This window comes from Haliotis rufescens, unplaced genomic scaffold, assembly GCF_023055435.1.
Source record: "Haliotis rufescens isolate VD_foot unplaced genomic scaffold, xgHalRufe1.0.p SCAF_15, whole genome shotgun sequence".
NCBI classification, from domain to species: Eukaryota; Metazoa; Mollusca; class Gastropoda; order Lepetellida; family Haliotidae; genus Haliotis; species Haliotis rufescens.
Genome location: NW_025963835.1, coordinates 34503286 through 34525368, shown reverse-complemented (window position 1 = coordinate 34525368; position 22083 = coordinate 34503286). Strand labels below are relative to the sequence as shown.

At 45.5% G+C, this 22083-nt stretch overlaps 1 protein-coding gene across 2 annotated transcripts in view; it reads left to right on the top strand.

The window, feature by feature from the left end:
* Positions 1–17600, top strand: part of LOC124151874 (solute carrier family 13 member 5-like) — a 42882-nt gene extending 25282 nt beyond the window's left edge. For both annotated transcript variants that reach the window (XM_046524549.2, XM_048396499.1), the window contains exons 12-15: positions 801–916; positions 12027–12188; positions 12764–12901; positions 13984–17600. In XM_046524549.2, coding sequence (XP_046380505.2) covers positions 801–916; positions 12027–12188; positions 12764–12901; positions 13984–14151 — 584 coding nt within the window. In that variant the 3' untranslated portion in view covers positions 14152–17600. The remainder of the gene's footprint in view (positions 1–800; positions 917–12026; positions 12189–12763; positions 12902–13983) is intronic.
* The last annotated feature ends 4483 nt before the right edge of the window (positions 17601–22083 follow it).

The following is a 22083-nucleotide window of genomic DNA, read 5'->3' as shown; positions in this document are numbered from 1 at the left end:
ACGTCTGACGTCTGGAGCTGTTTTCAGTTCGCGCCATATCGGATCATTCCTCACCACTCGGTATCTTGTATATTACGGAATGGGACGAGTGTGACTAAAGTCACGAGACACCATGCCTACCCGTAACTTTCGTTAGTGTCTGTCACTTATTCGACCGTTTTCGTTCAGTTCCGTAACAACGTAGGCATGACCAGGTAAATTTGCACTAAGTTTTACAGTGTGGACGTAGCTCAGTCGCTTAGCTGTCGGGCTACCAATCCAAAGGTCGCGAGTTCTCTCAAAAGCTCGTTGCTTGTCTTTGAGACATGTGACTTACGGCAGAGATCGTCCTCACGAGAAATTGTGGTACTGTATATCAAAGGTGCTCCCTTTAACTTTTGATTTCAACACTGTTAACTAGTGATCCTTTCCACAAAGCGATCTCAGTGCTCAGCTCAAGTCCCATACTTGAACGCAGACTTAAGATCTTGGTAGTGGTGGGATCGTAATGCTGTAGAACGGTAACCTGGAAATAGTTGCTTGTCGATTTTCTATACGACTGATGACTAAAAGCTGACAGAGACCCCGGTACTCCCATTCTCCAAATAGCGAATGAATGAATATTGTTTTACGCCGCATCAGCAATTTCAAGCTATTCGCGTCGACCCAAATAACGAGCGTGGAGTGTTGTATGTATCTGCCCACGTTCCCCGGACGTCCTGTGGTAGGTCCTGGTGCTTGTATGCTCAGGTCAGATGTCCCCAGTGTCTGGCAGACCTCCGTCTGGATGTACAGTGTATGTGTGTGTGTCTTATCTCCAGATGTCGGAGAACCAACGTTCCGGCCGCTGCTCACCTGGAAGGATGTCCAGGAGAAGATGGCATGGTCACTCTACCTTCTCTTCGGGGCCGGCTTCTCGCTGGCAAAAGCATCTCAGGTCAAGCCTTTATACCAGCTGCCGTCTTTATACCAGCTCCCGTCTTTATACCAGCTACTGCCTTTATACAAACTACCGTCTTTATACCAGCTCCCGCCTTTATACAAACTACCGTCTTTATACCAGCTACCGCCTTTATACCAACTACCGTTTTTATACCAGCTGCCGTCTTTATACCAGCAACCGTCTTCATACCAACTGCCATCTTTATACCAGCTACCGTCTTTATACCAGCTACCGTCTTTATACCAGCTACCGTCTTTATACCAACTACTGCCTTTACACCAACTACCGCCTTTATACAAGCTACCGCCTTTACACCAGCTCCCGCCTTTATACCAACTACTGTCTTTACACCAGCTCCCGCCTTTATACCAGCTACCGCCTTTATACCAGCTGCCGTCTTTATACCAGCTACCGTCTTTATACCAGCTACCGTCTTTATACCAGCTACTGTCTTTATACCAGCTACTGCCTTTATACCAGCTACTGTCTTTATATCAGCTACTGCCTTTATACAAGCTACCGTCTTTATACCAGCTACCGTCTTTATACCAGCTCCCGTCTTTATACCAGCTACTGTCTTTATACCAGCTACTGCCTTTATACCAGCTATCGTCTTTATACCAGCTACCGTCTGTGATGTATTGTCATTAACTACGAGAGCACGAGGTGATGATGATTGGTTTTTATTCACTGATCGTACACACCTGACTTCCGGTTTCGGGTAACACTAATACCCGGATTCCATATTGTAGCGGAACACATATTCTGAGTATAATACGGAACGTAAACATTACATCCTCTTCTTTGTAGAATGTAACTTGGTAATGATGCACATTAAATTATAACTGTCACTGGTCTCTGTAAAGTCTCTGACCATCACTGCTTTCACTTAGACAAATTAAAATTGGTCCACAGAACATATCTTGTTCACCTACAGTTCCAAATTAGACCGTAATAACTAAAACTGCCATTTTTCTTGCTGATGTAAATCACATCACAACATATGCACTCTGATGAATTTCAGGAATTAAAATCAACATTTAACAAAAACCCAGCAAAAATATGCAAACACAGTCACTGTTTGTTTGTTTAAAGAACCAATCTATCCGGAACTTTACGGACACGGGTCGATCTGCGGACTATAGTATGTTTATCTGGACTCGAGCGACTTGTATCACGTTCGACTACTGTCTCTTTGACATCGACAGCCGTTGATGGGATATCAGACACTTTGACATCACGCGTACCTGCCTGGGTCGACACGGGAATGTCATGGGTCGGACTGTACATCTGCTGTCTGGGGTTGTGCTGGATCACATTCTCAGGCTGGTAAACATCACTAGTGACACTCATGTTGTCATCATCTGACTGATTGTTCATTAAAGGAAGCTTCTTGAAAAAAGATGAGTTTCTCCTCACTGTTCTCCCTCCTCCTTCTGCGGTGTACATGCTGCCTTTCTGGGACACAATGATCATGGGGTCAATTTCATATGGTGTGTTTCCTTTCACCATGTTGAATGGTCTGTGTACCAAAACATTGTCACCAACTTGTAGATTACACGGTCGAACATTCCGTTTGTGGTCATGGTAGGTTTTCATTTTCTGTTTCTGTTCAGCATCTCGACTGCTAACAATCTCTGCCAAGGGATCGATGTAGGGAAGCTGTGGTAGCTTGTTCCTGACGATTCGTTTCAACAATAATGTCGCTGGGGCAACTCCTGTAGTCTCATGAGGCGATGTTCTGTACAACCGGAGGTAAGATTGTAAACCTTTTCTCCAGTTCTCACCTTTTGCCTTTGCCACTTTCACGTGCTTTTTCAAGGAGCCAACGAAGCGTTCAATGCCTCCGTTTGCACGGGGCCAAAGAGGGGTAACTCTTTGTATCTTGAAGGCGAGTGAATTGGCAAATCTCTTGTATTCGTCACTGGTAAATGGTGGGCCATTGTCAGACTTGACAACTTCGGGTGTTCCCATTGCTGCAAAGATTTTGTCCAACACGGGAATAACACACGATGCACTTGTGCTGGATACTGGTTCGACGAATGGGTATCTAGAGTAGTCGTCGATCAGCAGTAACACGGTTTCACCATCAATATGCGCAAAGTCAACACTCACCCTTTCAAATGGAGCTTTTGGTAAGGGCGACATTTTCAGGGGTTCTCGTTGCATGGTTGGCACAGCTATTTGGCACGGTAAGCATGATTTTATTTTCTGAGTGACCAATTTGTCCATAAGCGGGAACCAAACTTTCTCACGGAGTAATGCGATTGTTTTTACAATGCCCAGATGCCCTTCATGTGCGATATCAACCACACGTTCCTGGAGTAATGTTGGCACAACGATCCGATTGGACTTCAAGAGAATCGTGTCAGAACAGGTAAGCTCATGTTGGATTTTCTCGAATCTACTCATCTCTGCCAGTGACACGCCTGGTGGGGTTTCATGCCACCTTCCAGATTTCAGAGCTGATATAACTGCCTGCAGGAGTTGATCATGCAATGTTGCATTCTCGATTTCGGTAAGTGTCATGGCTTTGGGAACAGCATTTCGCGAGACGTACGCGACATAACTTTCAGCACACTGGTCTTCCTCTCCTGATCGGTCTGAAACAGGCAAAGGATGACGTGATGCGTAGTCTGCCTGGTTATTTGATCCGGGTCTGTATTCCACCGTGAAGCGATAATGCTGCAAGTCCATCAGCCATCTTTCGATTCTTGCCGATGGTCTTGATGCTGGATTGTTGAAGAGTGATACCAAGGGTTGGTGATCAGTCACAACTGTAAACTCTTTACCGTAGAGGTACAAGTTGAAACGTTTGATTGCCCAATAGATAGACAGTGCTTCTCTGTCGATTTGAGGGTAGCGCGACTCTGTGTCAGAGAGTGGATGGCTTGCAAAATGAAGTGGTTTCACTTCGCCTGTGACAGGATCCTTCTGTGTCAACACCGCGCCAAGCCCAATGGGACTTCCGTCTACGAACAACATGCATGGCTTCTCGGGGTCAAAGTAACTGAGCGTTATGTTTTCAGATAACGCCATTTTGAGCCTGTCAAGAGCTTGTTGTTCGGTTTCACCCCAAGTCCAAGGAAAATCCTTGCACGTGAGTCGACGCAGTGGTTTCGTGATGAGAGCAAAGTCTTTGATGAAACGACTACAAAATGACGCTGAACTCAGAATGCTGCGAACTTCAGAGGCATTTGTTGGTGGTTGGATGGCCTGTAGATCTGCCACCTTCTTTGGATCAGGTGAGATACCATCTGCGCTAAATCGATGACCGAAGAATAGCATGCTAGGCACACCAATCTCACACTTTGATGCATTGATTGTCAGGTTGCAGTCAGACAGACGCTGTAACACTTGTCGTAGGCGCTGATCATGCTCCGATACATTTCTACCACCAATGTAGATATCGTCGCTGATATTGCGAGCACCTGGGATGCCTTGGATCACATCTCCAATCACTTTTTGGAATATTTCGGCTGAGCACGACATGCCAAAGTTGAGCCTTTTGTACCGGTAAAGCCCAATGTGCGTGGAAAATGCAGTCAAATTCCGAGAATCAGGGTGTAGCATGATTTGATGGTACCCTTGCTGGAGATCAAGTTTGCTGAACAACTTACAGCCATTGAGGTCTGCTGCGATGTCATCAATCGTGGGTATAATGTGGCGTTCACGAATGATAGCACGGTTCACAGATCGCATATCTACACATATGCGTATGTCATCTGGGTTTCTCGGTTTCGGGACAACAACAATCGGCGAGATCCATGGTGTCGGCCCGTTGCATTTCTCAATGATATCTGATTTCTCGAGCTCTTCGATTTTCTTTTCCACCTGTTTCCGAACGTGAAATGGAATTCTGCGATGTGGTTGTGTTACTGGTTTTATGTTCGGGTCAACGTAGACTCTGACAGGATTTCCCATGTATGCACCCATACCTTCTGTCACATTTGGAAATTCTTGTATGATTGACGGCAAAGTCGACTTCTCTGTTGACTTTTTGGGGGTTGACTTCTCACCAGTCGACACGTGTATGTTGTTGGCCACACGAATGAGGTTTAGCTTCTGTGATGTCTTCCAACTGACTAGTGAGCTACTTGGTCCACTCGCAACATAAAATGTCTCTCTACACTCCCTGTCTGAATATTCACAAGCCAGGTCTGCTTCAAATTTCCCCAAAATGTTCAATGGTGATATGGACATATAGGGGTAGATTTTGGTTTTGGATGAAATAAGTTGTGGTTTCGGGTTGAGTTTGTCAAAGTCACACTTGTTCATAATATTCACTGTAGCACCAGAGTCAGCCATGATTCGGATCGGGGAACCAGAAACTGAAATGTCGAAAAATGGTGCGTCAACCAGACTTGTTTTCGATAGAAGGAAGGTGTATTCTTCCCCACTACTTGTTTTGTGTGTAGCGCCAGCTACTGTGTTGTTTGTTTCATCTTCATGATTGACTGATCGAGCAGATTGTCTGTTTCTCCCTGGTGTGTGTTTCCAATTTCCTTGTTTCCAATTTCCTCTCCCACGGCCACGATTGAAATTGCCAGGTTTGCGGGGACTGGAATCTGGTTTAGAACGACACACATGACTGAAATGATTTAATTTTTCACATTTGTGGCATACTTTTCCATGTGCTGGACAGGTGCCATGATGGGGATAGTGTCCTCCACACAATCCACATGTTGTATTTTCCACTGTAACCCTTGGGCGTGGTTTCTGATCTCTCGCTCGGTGTGCAGGGTTGTTGCTGTGTTTGCTGTGAACTGAACATGAGGTCATTTTCTTTAGCAACTTCCATGGAATGAGCGGTTTTCAAAATACTGTCAAGTGTCAGTTTTTGTTCAATGGCTTTACGTCTGAGTCTGTGATCACGTGTTCCTTGGATGATTTGCCGTTTAATTTCCAGGTTCTCATCATGAAACTCACACCGTTTTGCCAAGATCACTAACCGGGTATAAAATTCACTGACAGTCTCTCCACTTTGTTGCGTTTCCTGACGAAATCAGTAAACAAGCTGATCAATGCATTTCTGCGGTTCAAAATGAGTCTTTAGCGCTTTCATCGCACACAAATAAACGTCCTTCCGGTCCTCAGCGTCCTCTGAAACCGCAGGAACAGTCAGCGTATCGAAAATGTCATTCACATTTTCACCCGAATAATGCAACAACAAAGCCTTTTTACGGTTTGCATCAGTGATGTCCGTGGCGAGGAATAGGTTTTCTAATCGCCTGAGGTACTTTGAGAAACGAGTAGGTGCTGTTTCTCGTGGTTGCAGTTCGAATTCTGCGAATGGGGGTAACGACGCCGCCATTTTATCTACGTACGGTCAACGTTGTGAGAGGGTAGGTGTGAACGAACTATGGAAAAAGTCAATGTTCGTATCGATTCAAACACAAGAAAAGTGTCTCTCGCCAGTAATTACCTCTAGGGTATCTGTAGAGGTCGGCCGATAGGCTGCTCGTCGCCAAAATGTGATGTATTGTCATTAACCACGAGAGCACGAGGTGATGATGATTGGTTTTTATTCACTGATCGTACACACCTGACTTCCGGTTTCGGGTAACACTAATACCCGGATTCCATATTGTAGCGGAACACATATTCTGAGTATAATACGGAACGTAAACATTACACCGTCTTTATACCAACTGCCCTCTTTATACCAGCTACCGTCTTTATACCAGCTACTGCCTTTATACCAGTTACTGTCTTTATACCAGCTGTCGTCTTTATACCAGCTACCGTCTTTATACCAGCTACTGCCTTTATACCAGCTACCGTCTTTATATCAGCTACTGCCTTTATACAAGCTACCTTCTTTATACGAGCTACCGTCTTTATACCAACTGTCGTCTTTATACCAGCTTCCGTCTTTATACCAGCTACTGCCTTTATACCAGCTACCGTCTTTATATCAGCTACTGCCTTTATACAAGCTACCTTCTTTGTACGAGCTACCGTCTTTATACCAACTGTCGTCTTTATACCAGCTTCCGTCTTTATACCAGCAACCGTCTTTATATCAGCTACCGTCTTTATACCAGCTACCGCCTTTATACCAACTACCGTTTTTATACCAGCTGCCGTCTTTATACCAGCTACCGTCTTTATACCAGCTGCCGTCTTTATACCAGCTACCGTCTTTATACCAGCTACTGCCTTTATACCAGCTACCGTCTTTATATCAGCTACTGCCTTTATACCAACTACCGTTTTTATACCAGCTGCCGTCTTTATACCAGCTACCGGCTTTATACCAGCTACCGTCTTTATACCAACTGCCGTCTTTATACCAGCTACCGTCTTTATACCAGCTACCGTCTTTATACCAACTACTGCCTTTATACCAGCTACTGCCTTTATACCAGCTACCGTCTTTATACAAGCTACTGCCTTTATACCAGCTACCGTCTTTATACCAGCTGACGTCTTTATACCAGCTACTGCCTTTATACCAGCTACTGCCTTTATACCAGCTACCGTCTTTATATCAGCTACTGCCTTTATACCAGCTACTGTCTTTATACCAGCTGCCGTCTTTCTACCAGCTACTGCCTTTATACCAGCACCCGCCTTTATACCAGCTACCGTCTTTATATCAGCTACTGTCTTTATACCAGCTCCCGCCTTTATACCAGATACCGTTTTTATACCAGCTACTGCCTCTATACCAGCTCCCGCCTTTATACCAGCTACTGCCTTTATACCAGCTACTGCCTTTATACCAACAACCGACTTTATACCAGCTACTGTCTTTATACCAGCTCCCGCCTTTATACCAGCTACTGCCTTTAAACCAACTTCCGCCTTTATATCAACTACCGCCTTTATACCAGCTATCGCCTTTATACCAGCTACTGCCTTTATACATACTACCGCCTTTATGCCAGCTACCCTCTTATACCAGCTACTGCCTTTATACCAACTACCGCCTTTATACCAGCTATCGCCTTTAAACCAACTTCCGCCTTTATATCAACTACCGCCTTTATACCAGCTATCGCCTTTATACAAGCTACTGCCTTTATACATACTACCGCCTTTATGCCAGCTACCCTCTTATACCAGCTACTGCCTTTATACCAACTACCGCCTTTATACCAGCTATCGCCTTTATACCAGCTATCGCCTTTTTATACAAACTACTGCCTTTATACCAGCTACCGTCTTTATATCAGCTACTGTCTTTATACCAGCTCCCGCCTTTATACCAGATACCGTTTTTATACCAGCTACTGCCTTTATACCAGCTACTGCCTTTATACCAACTTCCTCCTTTATACCAGCTACCGTCTTTATACCAGCTACTGCCTTTATACCAGCTCCCGCCTTTATACAAGCTCCCGCCTTTATACCAGCTACTGCCTTTATACCAACTTCCGCCTTTATACCAACTTCCGCCTTCATACCAACTACTGCCTTTATACCAGCTATCGCCTTTATACCAGCTATCGCCTTTATACCAGCTACTGCCTTTATACCAGCTATCGCCTTTATACCAGCTACTGCCTTTATACATACTACCGCCTTTATACCAGCTACCCTCTTATAGCAACTACTGCCTTTATACCAACTACCGCCTTTATACCAGCTATCGCCTTTAAACCACCTACTGCCTTTATACAAACTACCGCCTTTATACCAGCCATCGCCTTTATACCAGCTACTGTCTTTATACCAGCTATCGCCTTTATACCAACTTCCGCCTTCATACCAACTACTGCCTTTATACCAGCTATCGCCTTTATACCAGCTACTGCCTTTATACATACTACCGCCTTCATACTAGCTACCCTCTTATACCAGCTACTGCCTTTATACATACTACCGCCTTTATACCAGCTACCCTCTTATAGCAACTACTGCCTTTATACCAACTACCGCCTTTATACCAGCTATCGCCTTTAAACCAGCTACTGCCTTTATATCAACTACCGCCTTTATACCAGCTCTCGCCTTTATACAAGCTACTGCCTTTATACATACTACCGCCTTTATGCCAGCTACCCTCTTATACCAGCTACTGCCTTTATACCAACTACCGCCTTTATACCAGCTATCGCCTTTATACCAGCTACTGCCTTTATACCAGCTATCGCCTTTTTATACAAACTACTGCCTTTATACCAACTACCGCCTTTATACCAGCTATCGCCTTTATACCAGCTATCGCCTTTATACCAGCTATCGCCTTTTTATACAAACTACTGCCTTTATACCAGCTACCGTCTTTATATCAGCTACTGTCTTTATACCAGCTCCCGCCTTTATACCAGCTACCGTTTTTATACCAGCTACTGCCTTTATACCAGCTACTGCCTTTATACCAACTTCCTCCTTTATACCAGCTACCGTCTTTATACCAGCTACTGCCTTTATACCAGCTCCCGCCTTTATACAAGCTCCCGCCTTTATACCAGCTACTGCCCTTATACCAACTTCCGCCTTTATACCAACTACCGCCTTTATACCAGCTATCGCCTTTATACCAGCTCCCGCCTTTATACCAGCTCCCGCCTTTATACCAGCTACTGCCTTTATACCAACTTCCGCCTTCATACCAACTACTGCCTTTATACATACTACCGCCTTCATACCAGCTACCCTCTTATACCAGCTACTGCCTTTATACATACTACCGCCTTTATACCAGCTATCGCCTTTATACATACTACCGCCTTTATACCAGCTACTCTCTTATAGCAACTACTGCCTTTATACCAACTACCGCCTTTATACCAGCTATCGCCTTTAAACCAGCTACTGCCTTTATACCAGCTACTGCCTTTATACAAACTACCGCCTTTATACAAACTACCGCCTTTATACCAGCCATCGCCTTTATACCAGCTACTGCCTTTATACCAGCTACTGCCTTTATACAAACTACCGCCTTTATACCAGCTATCGCCTTTATACCAGCTACTGCCTTTATACCAGCTACTGCCTTTATACCAGCTACTGCCTTTATACCAACTACCGCTTTTATACCAGCTACTGCCTTTATACCAGCTACTGCCTTTATACAAACTACCGCCTTTATACCAGCTACTGCCTTTATACCAGCAACTGCCTTAATACGAGCTACTGCCTTAATACCAGCTACTGCCTTTATACCAGCAACTGCCTTAATACGAGCTACTGCCTTAATACCAGCTACTGCCTTTATACCAGCTACTGCCTTTATACCAACTACCGCCTTTATACCAGCTACTGCCTTTATACCAGCTACTGCCTTTATACCAGCTACTGCCTTTATACCATCTACTGTCTTTATACCAGCTACTGCCTTTATACCAGCTATCGCCTTTATACAAACTACCGCCTTTATACCAGCTATCGCCTTTATACCAGCTATCGCCTTTATACCAGCTACTGTCTTTATATCAGCTACTGCCTTCATACAAGCTATCGCCTTTATACCAGCTACTGCCTTTATACCAGCTACTGCCTTTATACCAGCTACTGCCTTTATACCAGCTACTGCCTTTATACGAACTACTGTTTTTATACAAACTACCGCCTTTATACCAGCTATCGCCTTTATACCAGCTACTGCCTTTATACCAGCTATCGCCGTTATACCAGCTACTGCCTTTATACCAGCTACTGCCTTTATACATACTCCTGAACGACCCTAATCATGTGCTGTTTGTGATACCTAATATTGAGATGCTGACGTCACTTCCGCAACGAATCTGCCCAGGGTACATAGCACGATTGTGGTGTGTTTGTGTGTGTGTGTGTGTGTGTGCGTATGCGTGTGGTGTGGTGTGGTGTGGTGTGGTGCGTGTGCGTGTGCGTGTGCGCGTGCGTGTGCGTGTGGTGTGGTATGGTGTGGTGTGGTGTGTGTGCGTGTGCGTGTGCGTGTGCGTGTGCGTGTGGTGTGGTGTGGTGTGGTGTGGTGCGTGTGCGTGTGCGTGTGCGTGTGGTGTGGTATGGTGTGGTGTGGTGTGTGCGTGAATGTGTGTTCGTGTATGTGTGTGGTGTGGTGTGGTGTGTGGATGTTGGTGTACGTGTGCGTGTGGTGTGTGCGTGTATGTGTGTGCGTGTATGTGTGTGCGTGTGGTGTGGTGTGGTGTGTGGGTGTGGGTGTACGTGTGCGTGTGGTGTGGTGTGTGGTGTGTGCGTGTATGTGTGTGCGTGTGGTATGGTGTGTGGGTGTGGGTGTACGTGTGCGTGTGGTGTGGTGTGGTGTGTGCGTGTATGTGTGTGCGTGTGGTGTGGTGTGGTGTGGTGTGGTGTGGTGTGTGGTGTATGCCTGTGTGTGTATGTGTGTGTGCGTGTGTGTGGTGTATGGTGTGTGTGTATGTGTGTGTGTGGTGCGTGCGTGCGTGCGTGCGTGCGTGCGTGCGTGCGTGTGTTCGTCTGTGTGTGAGTGGCTACTTCTACAAGTCCGGACTGATGCCGATGAATAACATGCATACCCCACTGAGACACAGTATACTGACTCCGAGCCGACCAGTCCTTGTTTGAACTCCTTTATGCCGAGCGCCAGAACCCCAGACCTTCCGCTCTCCGGGCGGACGCTCTACCTCGGTCCGCGATAGAAAAGAGATTTACTACACTGGATAAACGAGGATGCACAAATATAGAGTCGTAGCCCCTTGTTAGGGTCAGTAGTCCTTATAGCGTTAGCGTTATCAACCTAGCCATCTCGTCAAACCATAGACAGGATACACGTCACAGAATCCTCAACATACAGAGAACAAATAATATATCTTCACAAATCTGTCAAATACTAGTATATACATTTAAAAATACTTTTGAACTTCAGAAAATACAAAAAGTAGTATTGGTTTATCAACAACAATGATTGTGCCTCTTTCGTATTTCTCGGGCAATTGGGTAGCCTAGTGGTTCAAGCATTCACTCATCACGCGGGGCGGTCGGGTAGCCTAGTGGTTAAAGCGTTCGCTCGTCACGCTGAAGACCCGGGTTCGATTCCCGACATGGGTACAATATGTGAAGCCCATTTCTGGTGTCCCCCGCCGTGATATTGCTGGAATATTGCTAAAAGCGGCGTAAAACCATACTCACTCACTCATTCGTAGTTCTTACCCTCTTTGTTGTTGTTGATGACTATGTCTTCAATGTTCAGGAGTCCGGCCTCTCTGACTGGATTGGGGAGAAACTGCAGGTGCTTGCTGAGCTGAATCCGTACCTCACGATGCTCATCCTCTGCTACATCGTGTCATTCGCCACACAGTTCATGAGTAACGTTGCCCTGGCAACGCTCATTATGCCTATAATGGCCAAAATGGTAAGTCATGGTTACCCGCATCCCTTGCATTAAGAGTCAGCTGATTCATTTTACATTTGTCCAGCTCAGGGGTAGAATAGGTCTTCAGCAACCCATGTTTGCCGTTAAAGGCGATGATGCTTGTCGTAAGATGCGTCTAACGGGATCGGATGGTCAGGCTCGCTGACTTGGTTTATTGCATGTCATTGTATCCCAATTGCGTGGATCGATGCTCTTGATGTCTATCACTGGATTATCTGGTCCAGACATGAGTATTTACAGACCGCCGTCTTATTGCTGTAATATTGCTGAGTGCGGCGTTAAACACCAAACAAACAAAATATTTGTCCAGAGATATGCGTTCGCAATTTCTGTGCAGGGCTACGTCCCTTGGCCGCTATAGGATCAGCTGAATATTCAAATCCCAAATCATTATTAGAACATACGTGCAATAGGGGAGGTCCATTTCAGATGTCACCCGCCATATATTGCCGCAAAATGAGGGTAAAAGCGGCGTAAAACACGACTCACTCGCTGTTTGAATGTTAGCCTGTGGTTCCATTAGTGGTCATTCTGATGAGAACATTTATTTCCAGGCCATCAACATCGGCTTCAGCCCCCTCTTCTTCATGTTCCCCGTCACCGTAGCAACATCATTCTCCTTTATGTTGCCAATAGCAACGCCTCCAAACGCCATCGTGTTTTCCTACGGAACAGTGGGCGTGGCGGACATGGTAAGCATCTTCCATACGTGGTTGACCATCTTCCCGTGACAAGCGTGTCCACTAGCTCATATCAAAGCCTAGTTTCTACCCTTGCTACATCAAGGCAACTTTTCTTAGCTCGATCCTGGTGCCAAATCTCGTAGATCACAAATTGCTGTTCTTAGTCGTATAGCTTCAAAAAAGATGGCGACTACCACTGGCGACGACCAACAAAAACAGTCGCGATTTCACCCCTGACACAAAAACATAGGCAATCGTGGGGGTGGGGATAGGTTGGGAATGGGAGGGGTGATGTGGGTTAAAAGAAGAAAAAGACATATTCCAGCATTAAATCACTCTCAAACGAAGGTGTACCATGTTGATTTTCTTAAACGTTCTCTGATTGAACTATCGATGTGTGCGAAAGTCCAATCTTATTTAGCACAGGAAAGTGGGCTTGAAGTGGCAAGGGCGGAGACAAGACTTCGATAAAAAGGCTAGTGACGCTTTTGCCTCGGGAAGGTGTGGTTCACAGTGACACGTGTTGCAAACATTAAACACAAGCTGTTGCTCTATCCTGTGCCAACCCCCAGGGAGTTTCCAGAGAGGTTCCAAGCATCATATGCTTGTCGTAAGAGCTGGTCCATGATGAACATCCTGTTGCAACGGCTGTCTTGTTATCATCTTACCTTACTGCTCATAATATCAATCACTGGTTTGTGCCGTCCAGACTCGGTTTTATATATATATATATATATATATGTATATATATATATATATATATACTGGAGCGGGGTAGTTTGGTTTTACGCCGCTTTTGGCAATATCCCAGGAATATCACGGCGGGGGACACCGGTAACGGGCTTCACACATTTTGCCCATGTAGGGAATCGAACCCGGGTTCCTGGCATGACGGGCGCACGTTGTAACCACTCGGCTACCCGACCGCCCCTGTTCTTGCTGTCTGTAATATTGATGATTTTTGTTATAAACATTTTCTATGAAAGATGTTTTTTATCGTGAAGCAGATTTCTAAAAGTAATTCAAATTATGACCATTTAATTGCGAAACAGACGTTATTTTGCAACAGTTGAAACATGGTTTGTTCACAGGCGATTAGCGGTTTAGTCATGAACATCATATCCGTCCCCGTTATCGTCTTGGCAACAGCGACGTGGGGAAACGCCTTCTTTGACCTTGAAATCCTCCCCTCAGGCTTTGTAAAGGGACCAACAGCCATCTCCCACTTGAACGCTTCAATCTCCAACACGACGACCTGACAACGTCTTTCTACAAACAGCCACAACCATTTCCCGCTTGAACGCTTCAAACTCCAACACGACGACCTGACAACGTCTTTTACAAACAGCCACAAGTATCCCATCCTGAACGCTTCAAACTCCAAAACGACGACCTGACAACGTCTTTCTACAGACAGCCACAACCATTTCATCCTGAACGCTTCAATCTCCAACACGACGACCTGACAACGTCTTTCTATAAACAGCCACAACCATCTCCCGCTTGAACGCTTCAATCTCCAACACGACGACCTGACAACGTCGTTCTACAAACAGCCACAACCATTTCATCCTGAACGCTTCAATCTCCAACACGACGACCTGACAACGTCTTTCTTCAAACAGCCACAAGCATCTCATCCTGAACGCTTCAAACTCCAACACGACGACCTGACAACGACTTTCTACAAACAGCCACAACCATTTCATCCTGAACGCTTCAATCTCCAAAACGACGACCTGACAACGTCTTTCTACAAACAGCCAAAACCATCTCCCGCTTGAACGCTTCAAACTCCAACACGACGACCTGACAACGTCTTTCTACAGACAGCCACAACCATTTCATCCTGACCGCTTCAATCTCCAACACGACGACCTGACAACGTCTTTCTACAAACAGCCACAACCATTTCATACTGAACGCTTCAATCTCCAACACGACGACCTGACAACGTCGTTCTACAAACAGCCACAACCATCTCCCGCTTGAACGCTTCAAACTCCAACACGACGACCTGACAACGTCTTTCTACAAACAGCCACAACCATTTCATCCTGAACGCTTCAATCTCCAACACGACGACCTGACAACGTCTTTCTACAAACAGCCACAACCATCTCCCGCTTGAACGCTTCAAACTCCAACACGACGACCTGACAACGTCTTTTACAAACAGCCACAAGTATCCCATCCTGAACGCTTCAAACTCCAAAACGACGACCTGACAACGTCTTTCTACAGACAGCCACAACCATTTCATCCTGAACGCTTCAATCTCCAACACGACGACCTGACAACGTCTTTCTACAAACAGCCACAACCGTCTCATCCTGAGCGCTTCAAACTCCAACACGACGACCTGACAACGTCTTTCTACAAACAGCCACAAGCATCTCCCGCTTGAACGCTTCAATCTCCAACACGACGACCTGACAACGTCGTTCTACAAACAGCCACAATTATTTCATCCTGAACGCTTCAATCTCCAACACGACGACCTGACAACGTCTTTCTTCAAACAGCCACAAGCATCTCATCCTGAACGCTTCAAACTCCAACACGACGACCTGACAACGTCTTTCTACAAACAGCAACAACCATCTCCCGCTTGAACGCTTCAATCTCCAACACGACGACCTGACAACGTCTTTCTACAAACAGCAACAACCATCTCCCGCTTGAACGCTTCAATCTCCAACACGACGACCTGACAACGTCGTTCTACAAACAGCCACAATTATTTCATCCTGAACGCTTCAATCTCCAACACGACGACCTGACAACGTCTTTCTTCAAACAGCCACAAGCATCTCATCCTGAACGCTTCAAACTCCAACACGACGACCTGACAACGTCTTTCTACAAACAGCCACAACCATTTCATACTGAACGCTTCAATCTCCAACACGACGACCTGACAACGTCGTTCTACAAACAGCCACAACCATCTCCCGCTTGAACGCTTCAAACTCCAACACGACGACCTGACAACGTCTTTCTACAAACAGCCACAACCATTTCATCCTGAACGCTTCAATCTCCAACACGACGACCTGACAACGTCTTTCTACAAACAGCCACAACCATCTCCCGCTTGAACGCTTCAAACTCCAACACGACGACCTGACAACGTCTTTTACAAACAGCCACAAGTATCCCATCCTGAACGCTTCAAACTCCAAAACGACGACCTGACAACGTCTTTCTACAGACAGCCACAACCATTTCATCCTGAACGCTTCAATCTCCAACACGACGACCTGACAACGTCTTTCTACAAACAGCCACAACCGTCTCATCCTGAGCGCTTCAAACTCCAACACGACGACCTGACAACGTCTTTCTACAAACAGCCACAAGCATCTCATCCTGAACGCTTCAAACTCCAACACGACGACCTGACAACGTCTTTCTACAAACAGCCACAACCATCTCCCGCTTGAACGCTTCAATCTCCAACACGACGACCTGACAACGTCGTTCTACAAACAGCCACAATTATTTCATCCTGAACGCTTCAATCTCCAACACGACGACCTGACAACGTCTTTCTTCAAACAGCCACAAGCATCTCATCCTGAACGCTTCAAACTCCAACACGACGACCTGACAACGTCTTTCTACAAACAGCCACAACCATTTCATACTGAACGCTTCAATCTCCAACACGACGACCTGACAACGTCGTTCTACAAACAGCCACAACCATCTCCCGCTTGAACGCTTCAAACTCCAACACGACGACCTGACAACGTCTTTCTACAAACAGCCACAACCATTTCATCCTGAACGCTTCAATCTCCAACACGACGACCTGACAACGTCTTTCTACAAACAGCCACAACCATCTCCCGCTTGAACGCTTCAATCTCCAACACGACGACCTGACAACGTCTTTCTACAAACAGCCACAAGCATCTCATCCTGAACGCTTCAATCTCCAACACGACGACCTGACAACGTCTTTCTACAAACAGCCACAAGTATCTCATCCTGAACGCTTAAAACTCCAACACGACGACCTGACAACGTCTTTCTACAAACAGCCACAATCATCTCATCCTGAACGCTTCAAACTCAAATACGACGACCTGACAACGTCTTTCTACAAACAGCCACAAGCATCTCATCCTGAACGCTTCAATCTCCAACACGACGACCTGACAACGTCTTTCTACAAACAGCCACAAGTATCTCATCCTGAACGCTTAAAACTCCAACACGACGACCTGACAACGTCTTTCTACAAACAGCCACAATCATCTCATCCTGAACGCTTCAAACTCAAATACGACGACCTGACAACGTCTTTCTACAAACAGCCACAACGTTCTCATCCTGAACGCTTCAAACTCCAACACGACGACCTGACAACGTCAACTGTGTGATGACAGTTACATCAGCATCATCGAGCATGTAGAGAGGATCAAATAAATGATGTTCGAATGATAACCGAGTGAGTGGATATTGTTTAACTCCGCATTAAGTGATATTCAAAATACAATATTTTTTAAAGTGAAGTTTACACCATATCAGCTTTCCCTTTGAACAAGAATGCGGCCAAAAGAGTGCGAAACTGACTGTCCGAAGTCACCTGTGATGATAAAACAGTTTTTGCGTCTTGGCATCCACAAGTCGTGGAATTTACATCAGGGGCAACGAAGACCACGCTCCTGTGTCATTGAGCCTCTATGATAAAATGGTATAGGAAATTGAACTGCTGGTGGTTCCTAAAATTTGAAATATTGTAGAGTGAGTGAGTGAGTATGGTTTTAGGCCGCTTTTAGCAATATTCCAGCAATATCACGGCGGGGGACACCAGAAATGGCTTCACAGATTTTACCCATGTCGGGAATCGAACCCGGGTCTTCGGCGTGACGAGCGAACGCTTTAACCACTAGGCTACCCGACCGCCCTGAAATATTGTAGAGATTTTCCTTTGCCTTAGAATGAACATCAATTCTCTTGTTTGAAACTTTTTATTTCAGGAACATGCGCTCTTAATCTGCCAACACGACCACAACAATCTGATTTAGGTTTGGCCAAGGTTTCCAATCAGTATCAAGACTTCAAGCAATCATAATCAATCTCACAATCTGCGTATTTGTAGTTGTCATATAACCAAGGCACTGGGCTGGAACTGCAGACAAATGCCCTCTTCGTTACGCGTGATGATACGTCACAGGGGGCGGTCGAGTAGCCTAGTGGTTAAAGCGTTCGCTTGTCACGCCGAAGACCCAGGTTCGATTCCCGACATGTGAATGTTGTCGTGAATGTGTGAAGCCCATTTCTGGTGTCCCCCGCCGTGATATTGCTGGAATATTGCTAAACGCGGCGTAATATCAAACTCACTCACTCACTATACGTCGGAGCATCACGGCGACCTGAGGCTGTGACAATTTCTGTTAAACTTACTAAATCATTGTAATGCATCTATTTCTATTTCCGAACTGAAACACAAAGGTTGACCTAGACATGGGTATGTATTGTGAAATCAGTAAACGCCCACACAAGATCAATGAATAACATTTTTTTAATTTGAAGTTTACACGATAAACGGCTTTTCCATTGGACGCGAGGTCGGTCACATGATCGCGAAATTGACGTTCATAAGTGTATGAACGACACAATTTGACGTTCATACGTCTTTAACGAGATCGTGTTCCTGAAATGACACTGGCGGACTACTTCCACATTCCTGGGGAAACCCCTGGGAATTCCCTCGAACGAAAACATACATAAGCGTTCTTTCTGATCATTTAGAACCTTTATTCTTGGTCTCAGCGTTTCAGTATACATTGAGAAATGTCAGAGAGCGTGACTGCATGATTGTTCACGAATATCCTCGCTGCGGCCTATCCCAATGAACAAACGAAGAAATGCACATCTAAACTATCGTAGTATCGACTCAATGCGTGCCTAGGCTGACACTGACCGTCTCCAGCAATCTATGATTATACCTTAGTGTCTGTTTGACGCATCTTCATTCACCTTTCAATGATCGGCCAGTTGATCAATAATGACTTACACATGTAACCGCCACATGTTCATTAAGAACTTCGGAAATCTCTCCCGTCACGTTTATCGTGTCGGCCATTTTGACGTCTTGTACTTGATGTAAATGTATTACGACGCGCTGTCATTGTGACTGACTTAATGAGGTAGTTCTTAACAGACCTTCTCATCTAATGAGGATATGATTTGAACACATGTGCTGCCTAAGATGTTTCTGAAGAGCAAGTTGTGCATCCATACGCCCATGTCACCTCTCTTTTTGAGGAACTATTTTACTACGCGATATAGCTGGTTGTTGTATGGCTGTCAGTGTAAACACGAAGTCACACGTACTAAATAAAATTGTGTTTAGATCTTGGCCTACATCCTTTGAGGTAAGAAATTGTGATAAAAAATAATAAGAATTGACTTTCACCTTGTGTGAGTTCATTGGAGTATGAACCTTCATAGAGTGAGGGCCAAATTGTAGGAACGTCGGAGCTTGCGACGACGTTCATACAATGTTTGGCCCTCTCTCTATGAAGGTCCATACTCCAATGAACTCACACAAAGTGAAGGTCATTTCTTAAATGAATCAACTATATCCAAACACACAGTTAAAGGTGACAAGACAATCCGATAGGTTGAGTTGGGTAAGCAGCAATAAGACCCAATTACATGTTAAGCCCAGTTAGAAATGTTGGTACTGTCGAATGTCCTGACGCAGGCCTGGCTCCGTGCTGGAATCCAGCGTTGGTGGCAGGGGGGGACTAGATGTTCATAAAACCGGTTTTCATTCCTCACTTGGCATGTAGATGACACACAAGTAAGGTGATAAAGAGGTCTGGACCTTCCTCGCCCCGTAACTTGACTACCACTACCCTTGACACGACAACAACAGCCTCTTCTACTGCCACTGACCCAACACCATCTCTACTGCTGCCACTGACACGACAACAACAGTCTCTTCTGATGCCACTGACACGACAACAACAGTCTCTACTGCTCACACTAACACAACAACAACAGTCTTACTGCTGTCACAACAACAGCAACAACAACAACAGTCTCTACTACTGCCACTGACACGACAACAACAGTCTCTTTTGCTGTCACTGACACGACAACAACAGTCTCTTCTGCTGCCACTGACACAACAACAACAGTCTCTACTACTGCCACTGGCACAACAACAGTCTTCACTACTGCCACTGACCCAACACCATCTCTACTACTGCCACTGACACAACAACAACAGTCTCTACTGCTGTCACTGACACAACAACAATCTCTACTGCTGTCACTGACACAGCAACAACAGTCTCTACTACTGCCACTGACACAACAACAGTCTCTACTACTGTCACTGACACAACAACAACAGTCTCTACTGCTGTCTCTGACACAACAACAACAGTCTCTACTACTGCCACTGACACGCCAACAACAGTCTCTACTACTGCCACTGACACGCCAACAACAGCAATCTCTACTGCTGCCACTGACACAACACCATCTCTACTGCTGCCACTGACACAACAACAATAGTCTTACTGCTGTCACAACAACAACAACACCATCTCTACTACTGCCACTGACACAACAACAACATTCTCTACTACTACCACTGACACGACAACAACAGTCTCTACTGCTGCCACTAACACAACAACAACAGTCTTACTGCTGTCACAACAACAGCAACAACAACAACAGTCTCTACTACTGCCACTGACACGACAACAACAGTCTCTTTTGCTGTCACTGACACGACAACAACAGTCTCTTCTGCTGCCACTGACACAACAACAACAGTCTCTACTACTGTCACTGACACAACAACAGTCTCTACTACTGCTACTGACATAACAACAACAGCCTCTACTACTGCCACTGACACAACAACAACAGTCTCTACTGCTGTCACTGACACAACAACAGTCTCTACTGCTGTCACTGACACAGCAACAACAGTCTCTACTACTGCCACTGACACGACAACAACAGTCTCTTCTGCTGCCACTGACACAACACAATCTCTACTGCTGTCACTGACACAACAACAGTCTCTACTGCTGTCACTGACACAACAACAACAGTCTCTCCTACTGCCACTGACACGACAACAACAGTCTCTTCTGCTGCCACTGACACGACAACAACAGTCTCTACTACTGTCACTGACAGAACAACAACAGTCTCTACTGCTGTCACTGACACGACAACAACAGTCTCTACTGCTGCCACTGACACGACAACAACAGTCTCTACTACTGTCACTGACAGAACAACAACAGTCTCTACTGCTGTCACTGACACAACAACAACAGTCTCTACTACTGCCACTGGCATAACAACAACAGTCTCTACTACTGCCACTGACACAACAACAACAGTCTCTACTGCTGTCACTGACACAACAACAGTCTCTACTGCTGTCACTGACACAACAACAACAGTCTCTACTACTGCCACTGGCATAACAACAACAGTCTCTACTACTGTCACTGACAGAACAACAACAGTCTCTACTGCTGTCACTGACACGACAACAACAGTCTCTACTGCTGCCACTGACACGACAACAACAGTCTCTACTACTGTCACTGACAGAACAACAACAGTCTCTACTGCTGTCACTGACACAACAACAACAGTCTCTACTACTGCCACTGGCATAACAACAACAGTCTCTACTACTGCCACTGACACAACAACAACAGTCTCTACTGCTGTCACTGACACAACAACAACAGTCTCTACTACTGCCACTGGCATAACAACAACAGTCTCTACTACTGCCACTGACACAACACAATCTCTACTACTGCCACTGACACAACACAATCTCTACTACTGCCACTGGCATAACAACAACAGTCTCTACTACTGCCACTGGCATAACAACAACAGTCTCTACTACTGTCACTGACATAACAACAACAGTCTCTACTACTGTCACTGACATAACAACAACAGTCTCTACTACTGCCACTGACACAACAACAACAGTCTCTACTACTGCCACTGACACAACAACAACAGTCTTACTGCTGTCACAGCAGCAACAACAACAGTCTCTACTGCTGCCACTGACACAACAACGGGCTGTAAACCATGTTCTTGGGGGTGCAGCATGGAAAGTGTTGGGGAATTGTGTGAACCACGGACCCAGATAGACAATAGCTGTGACA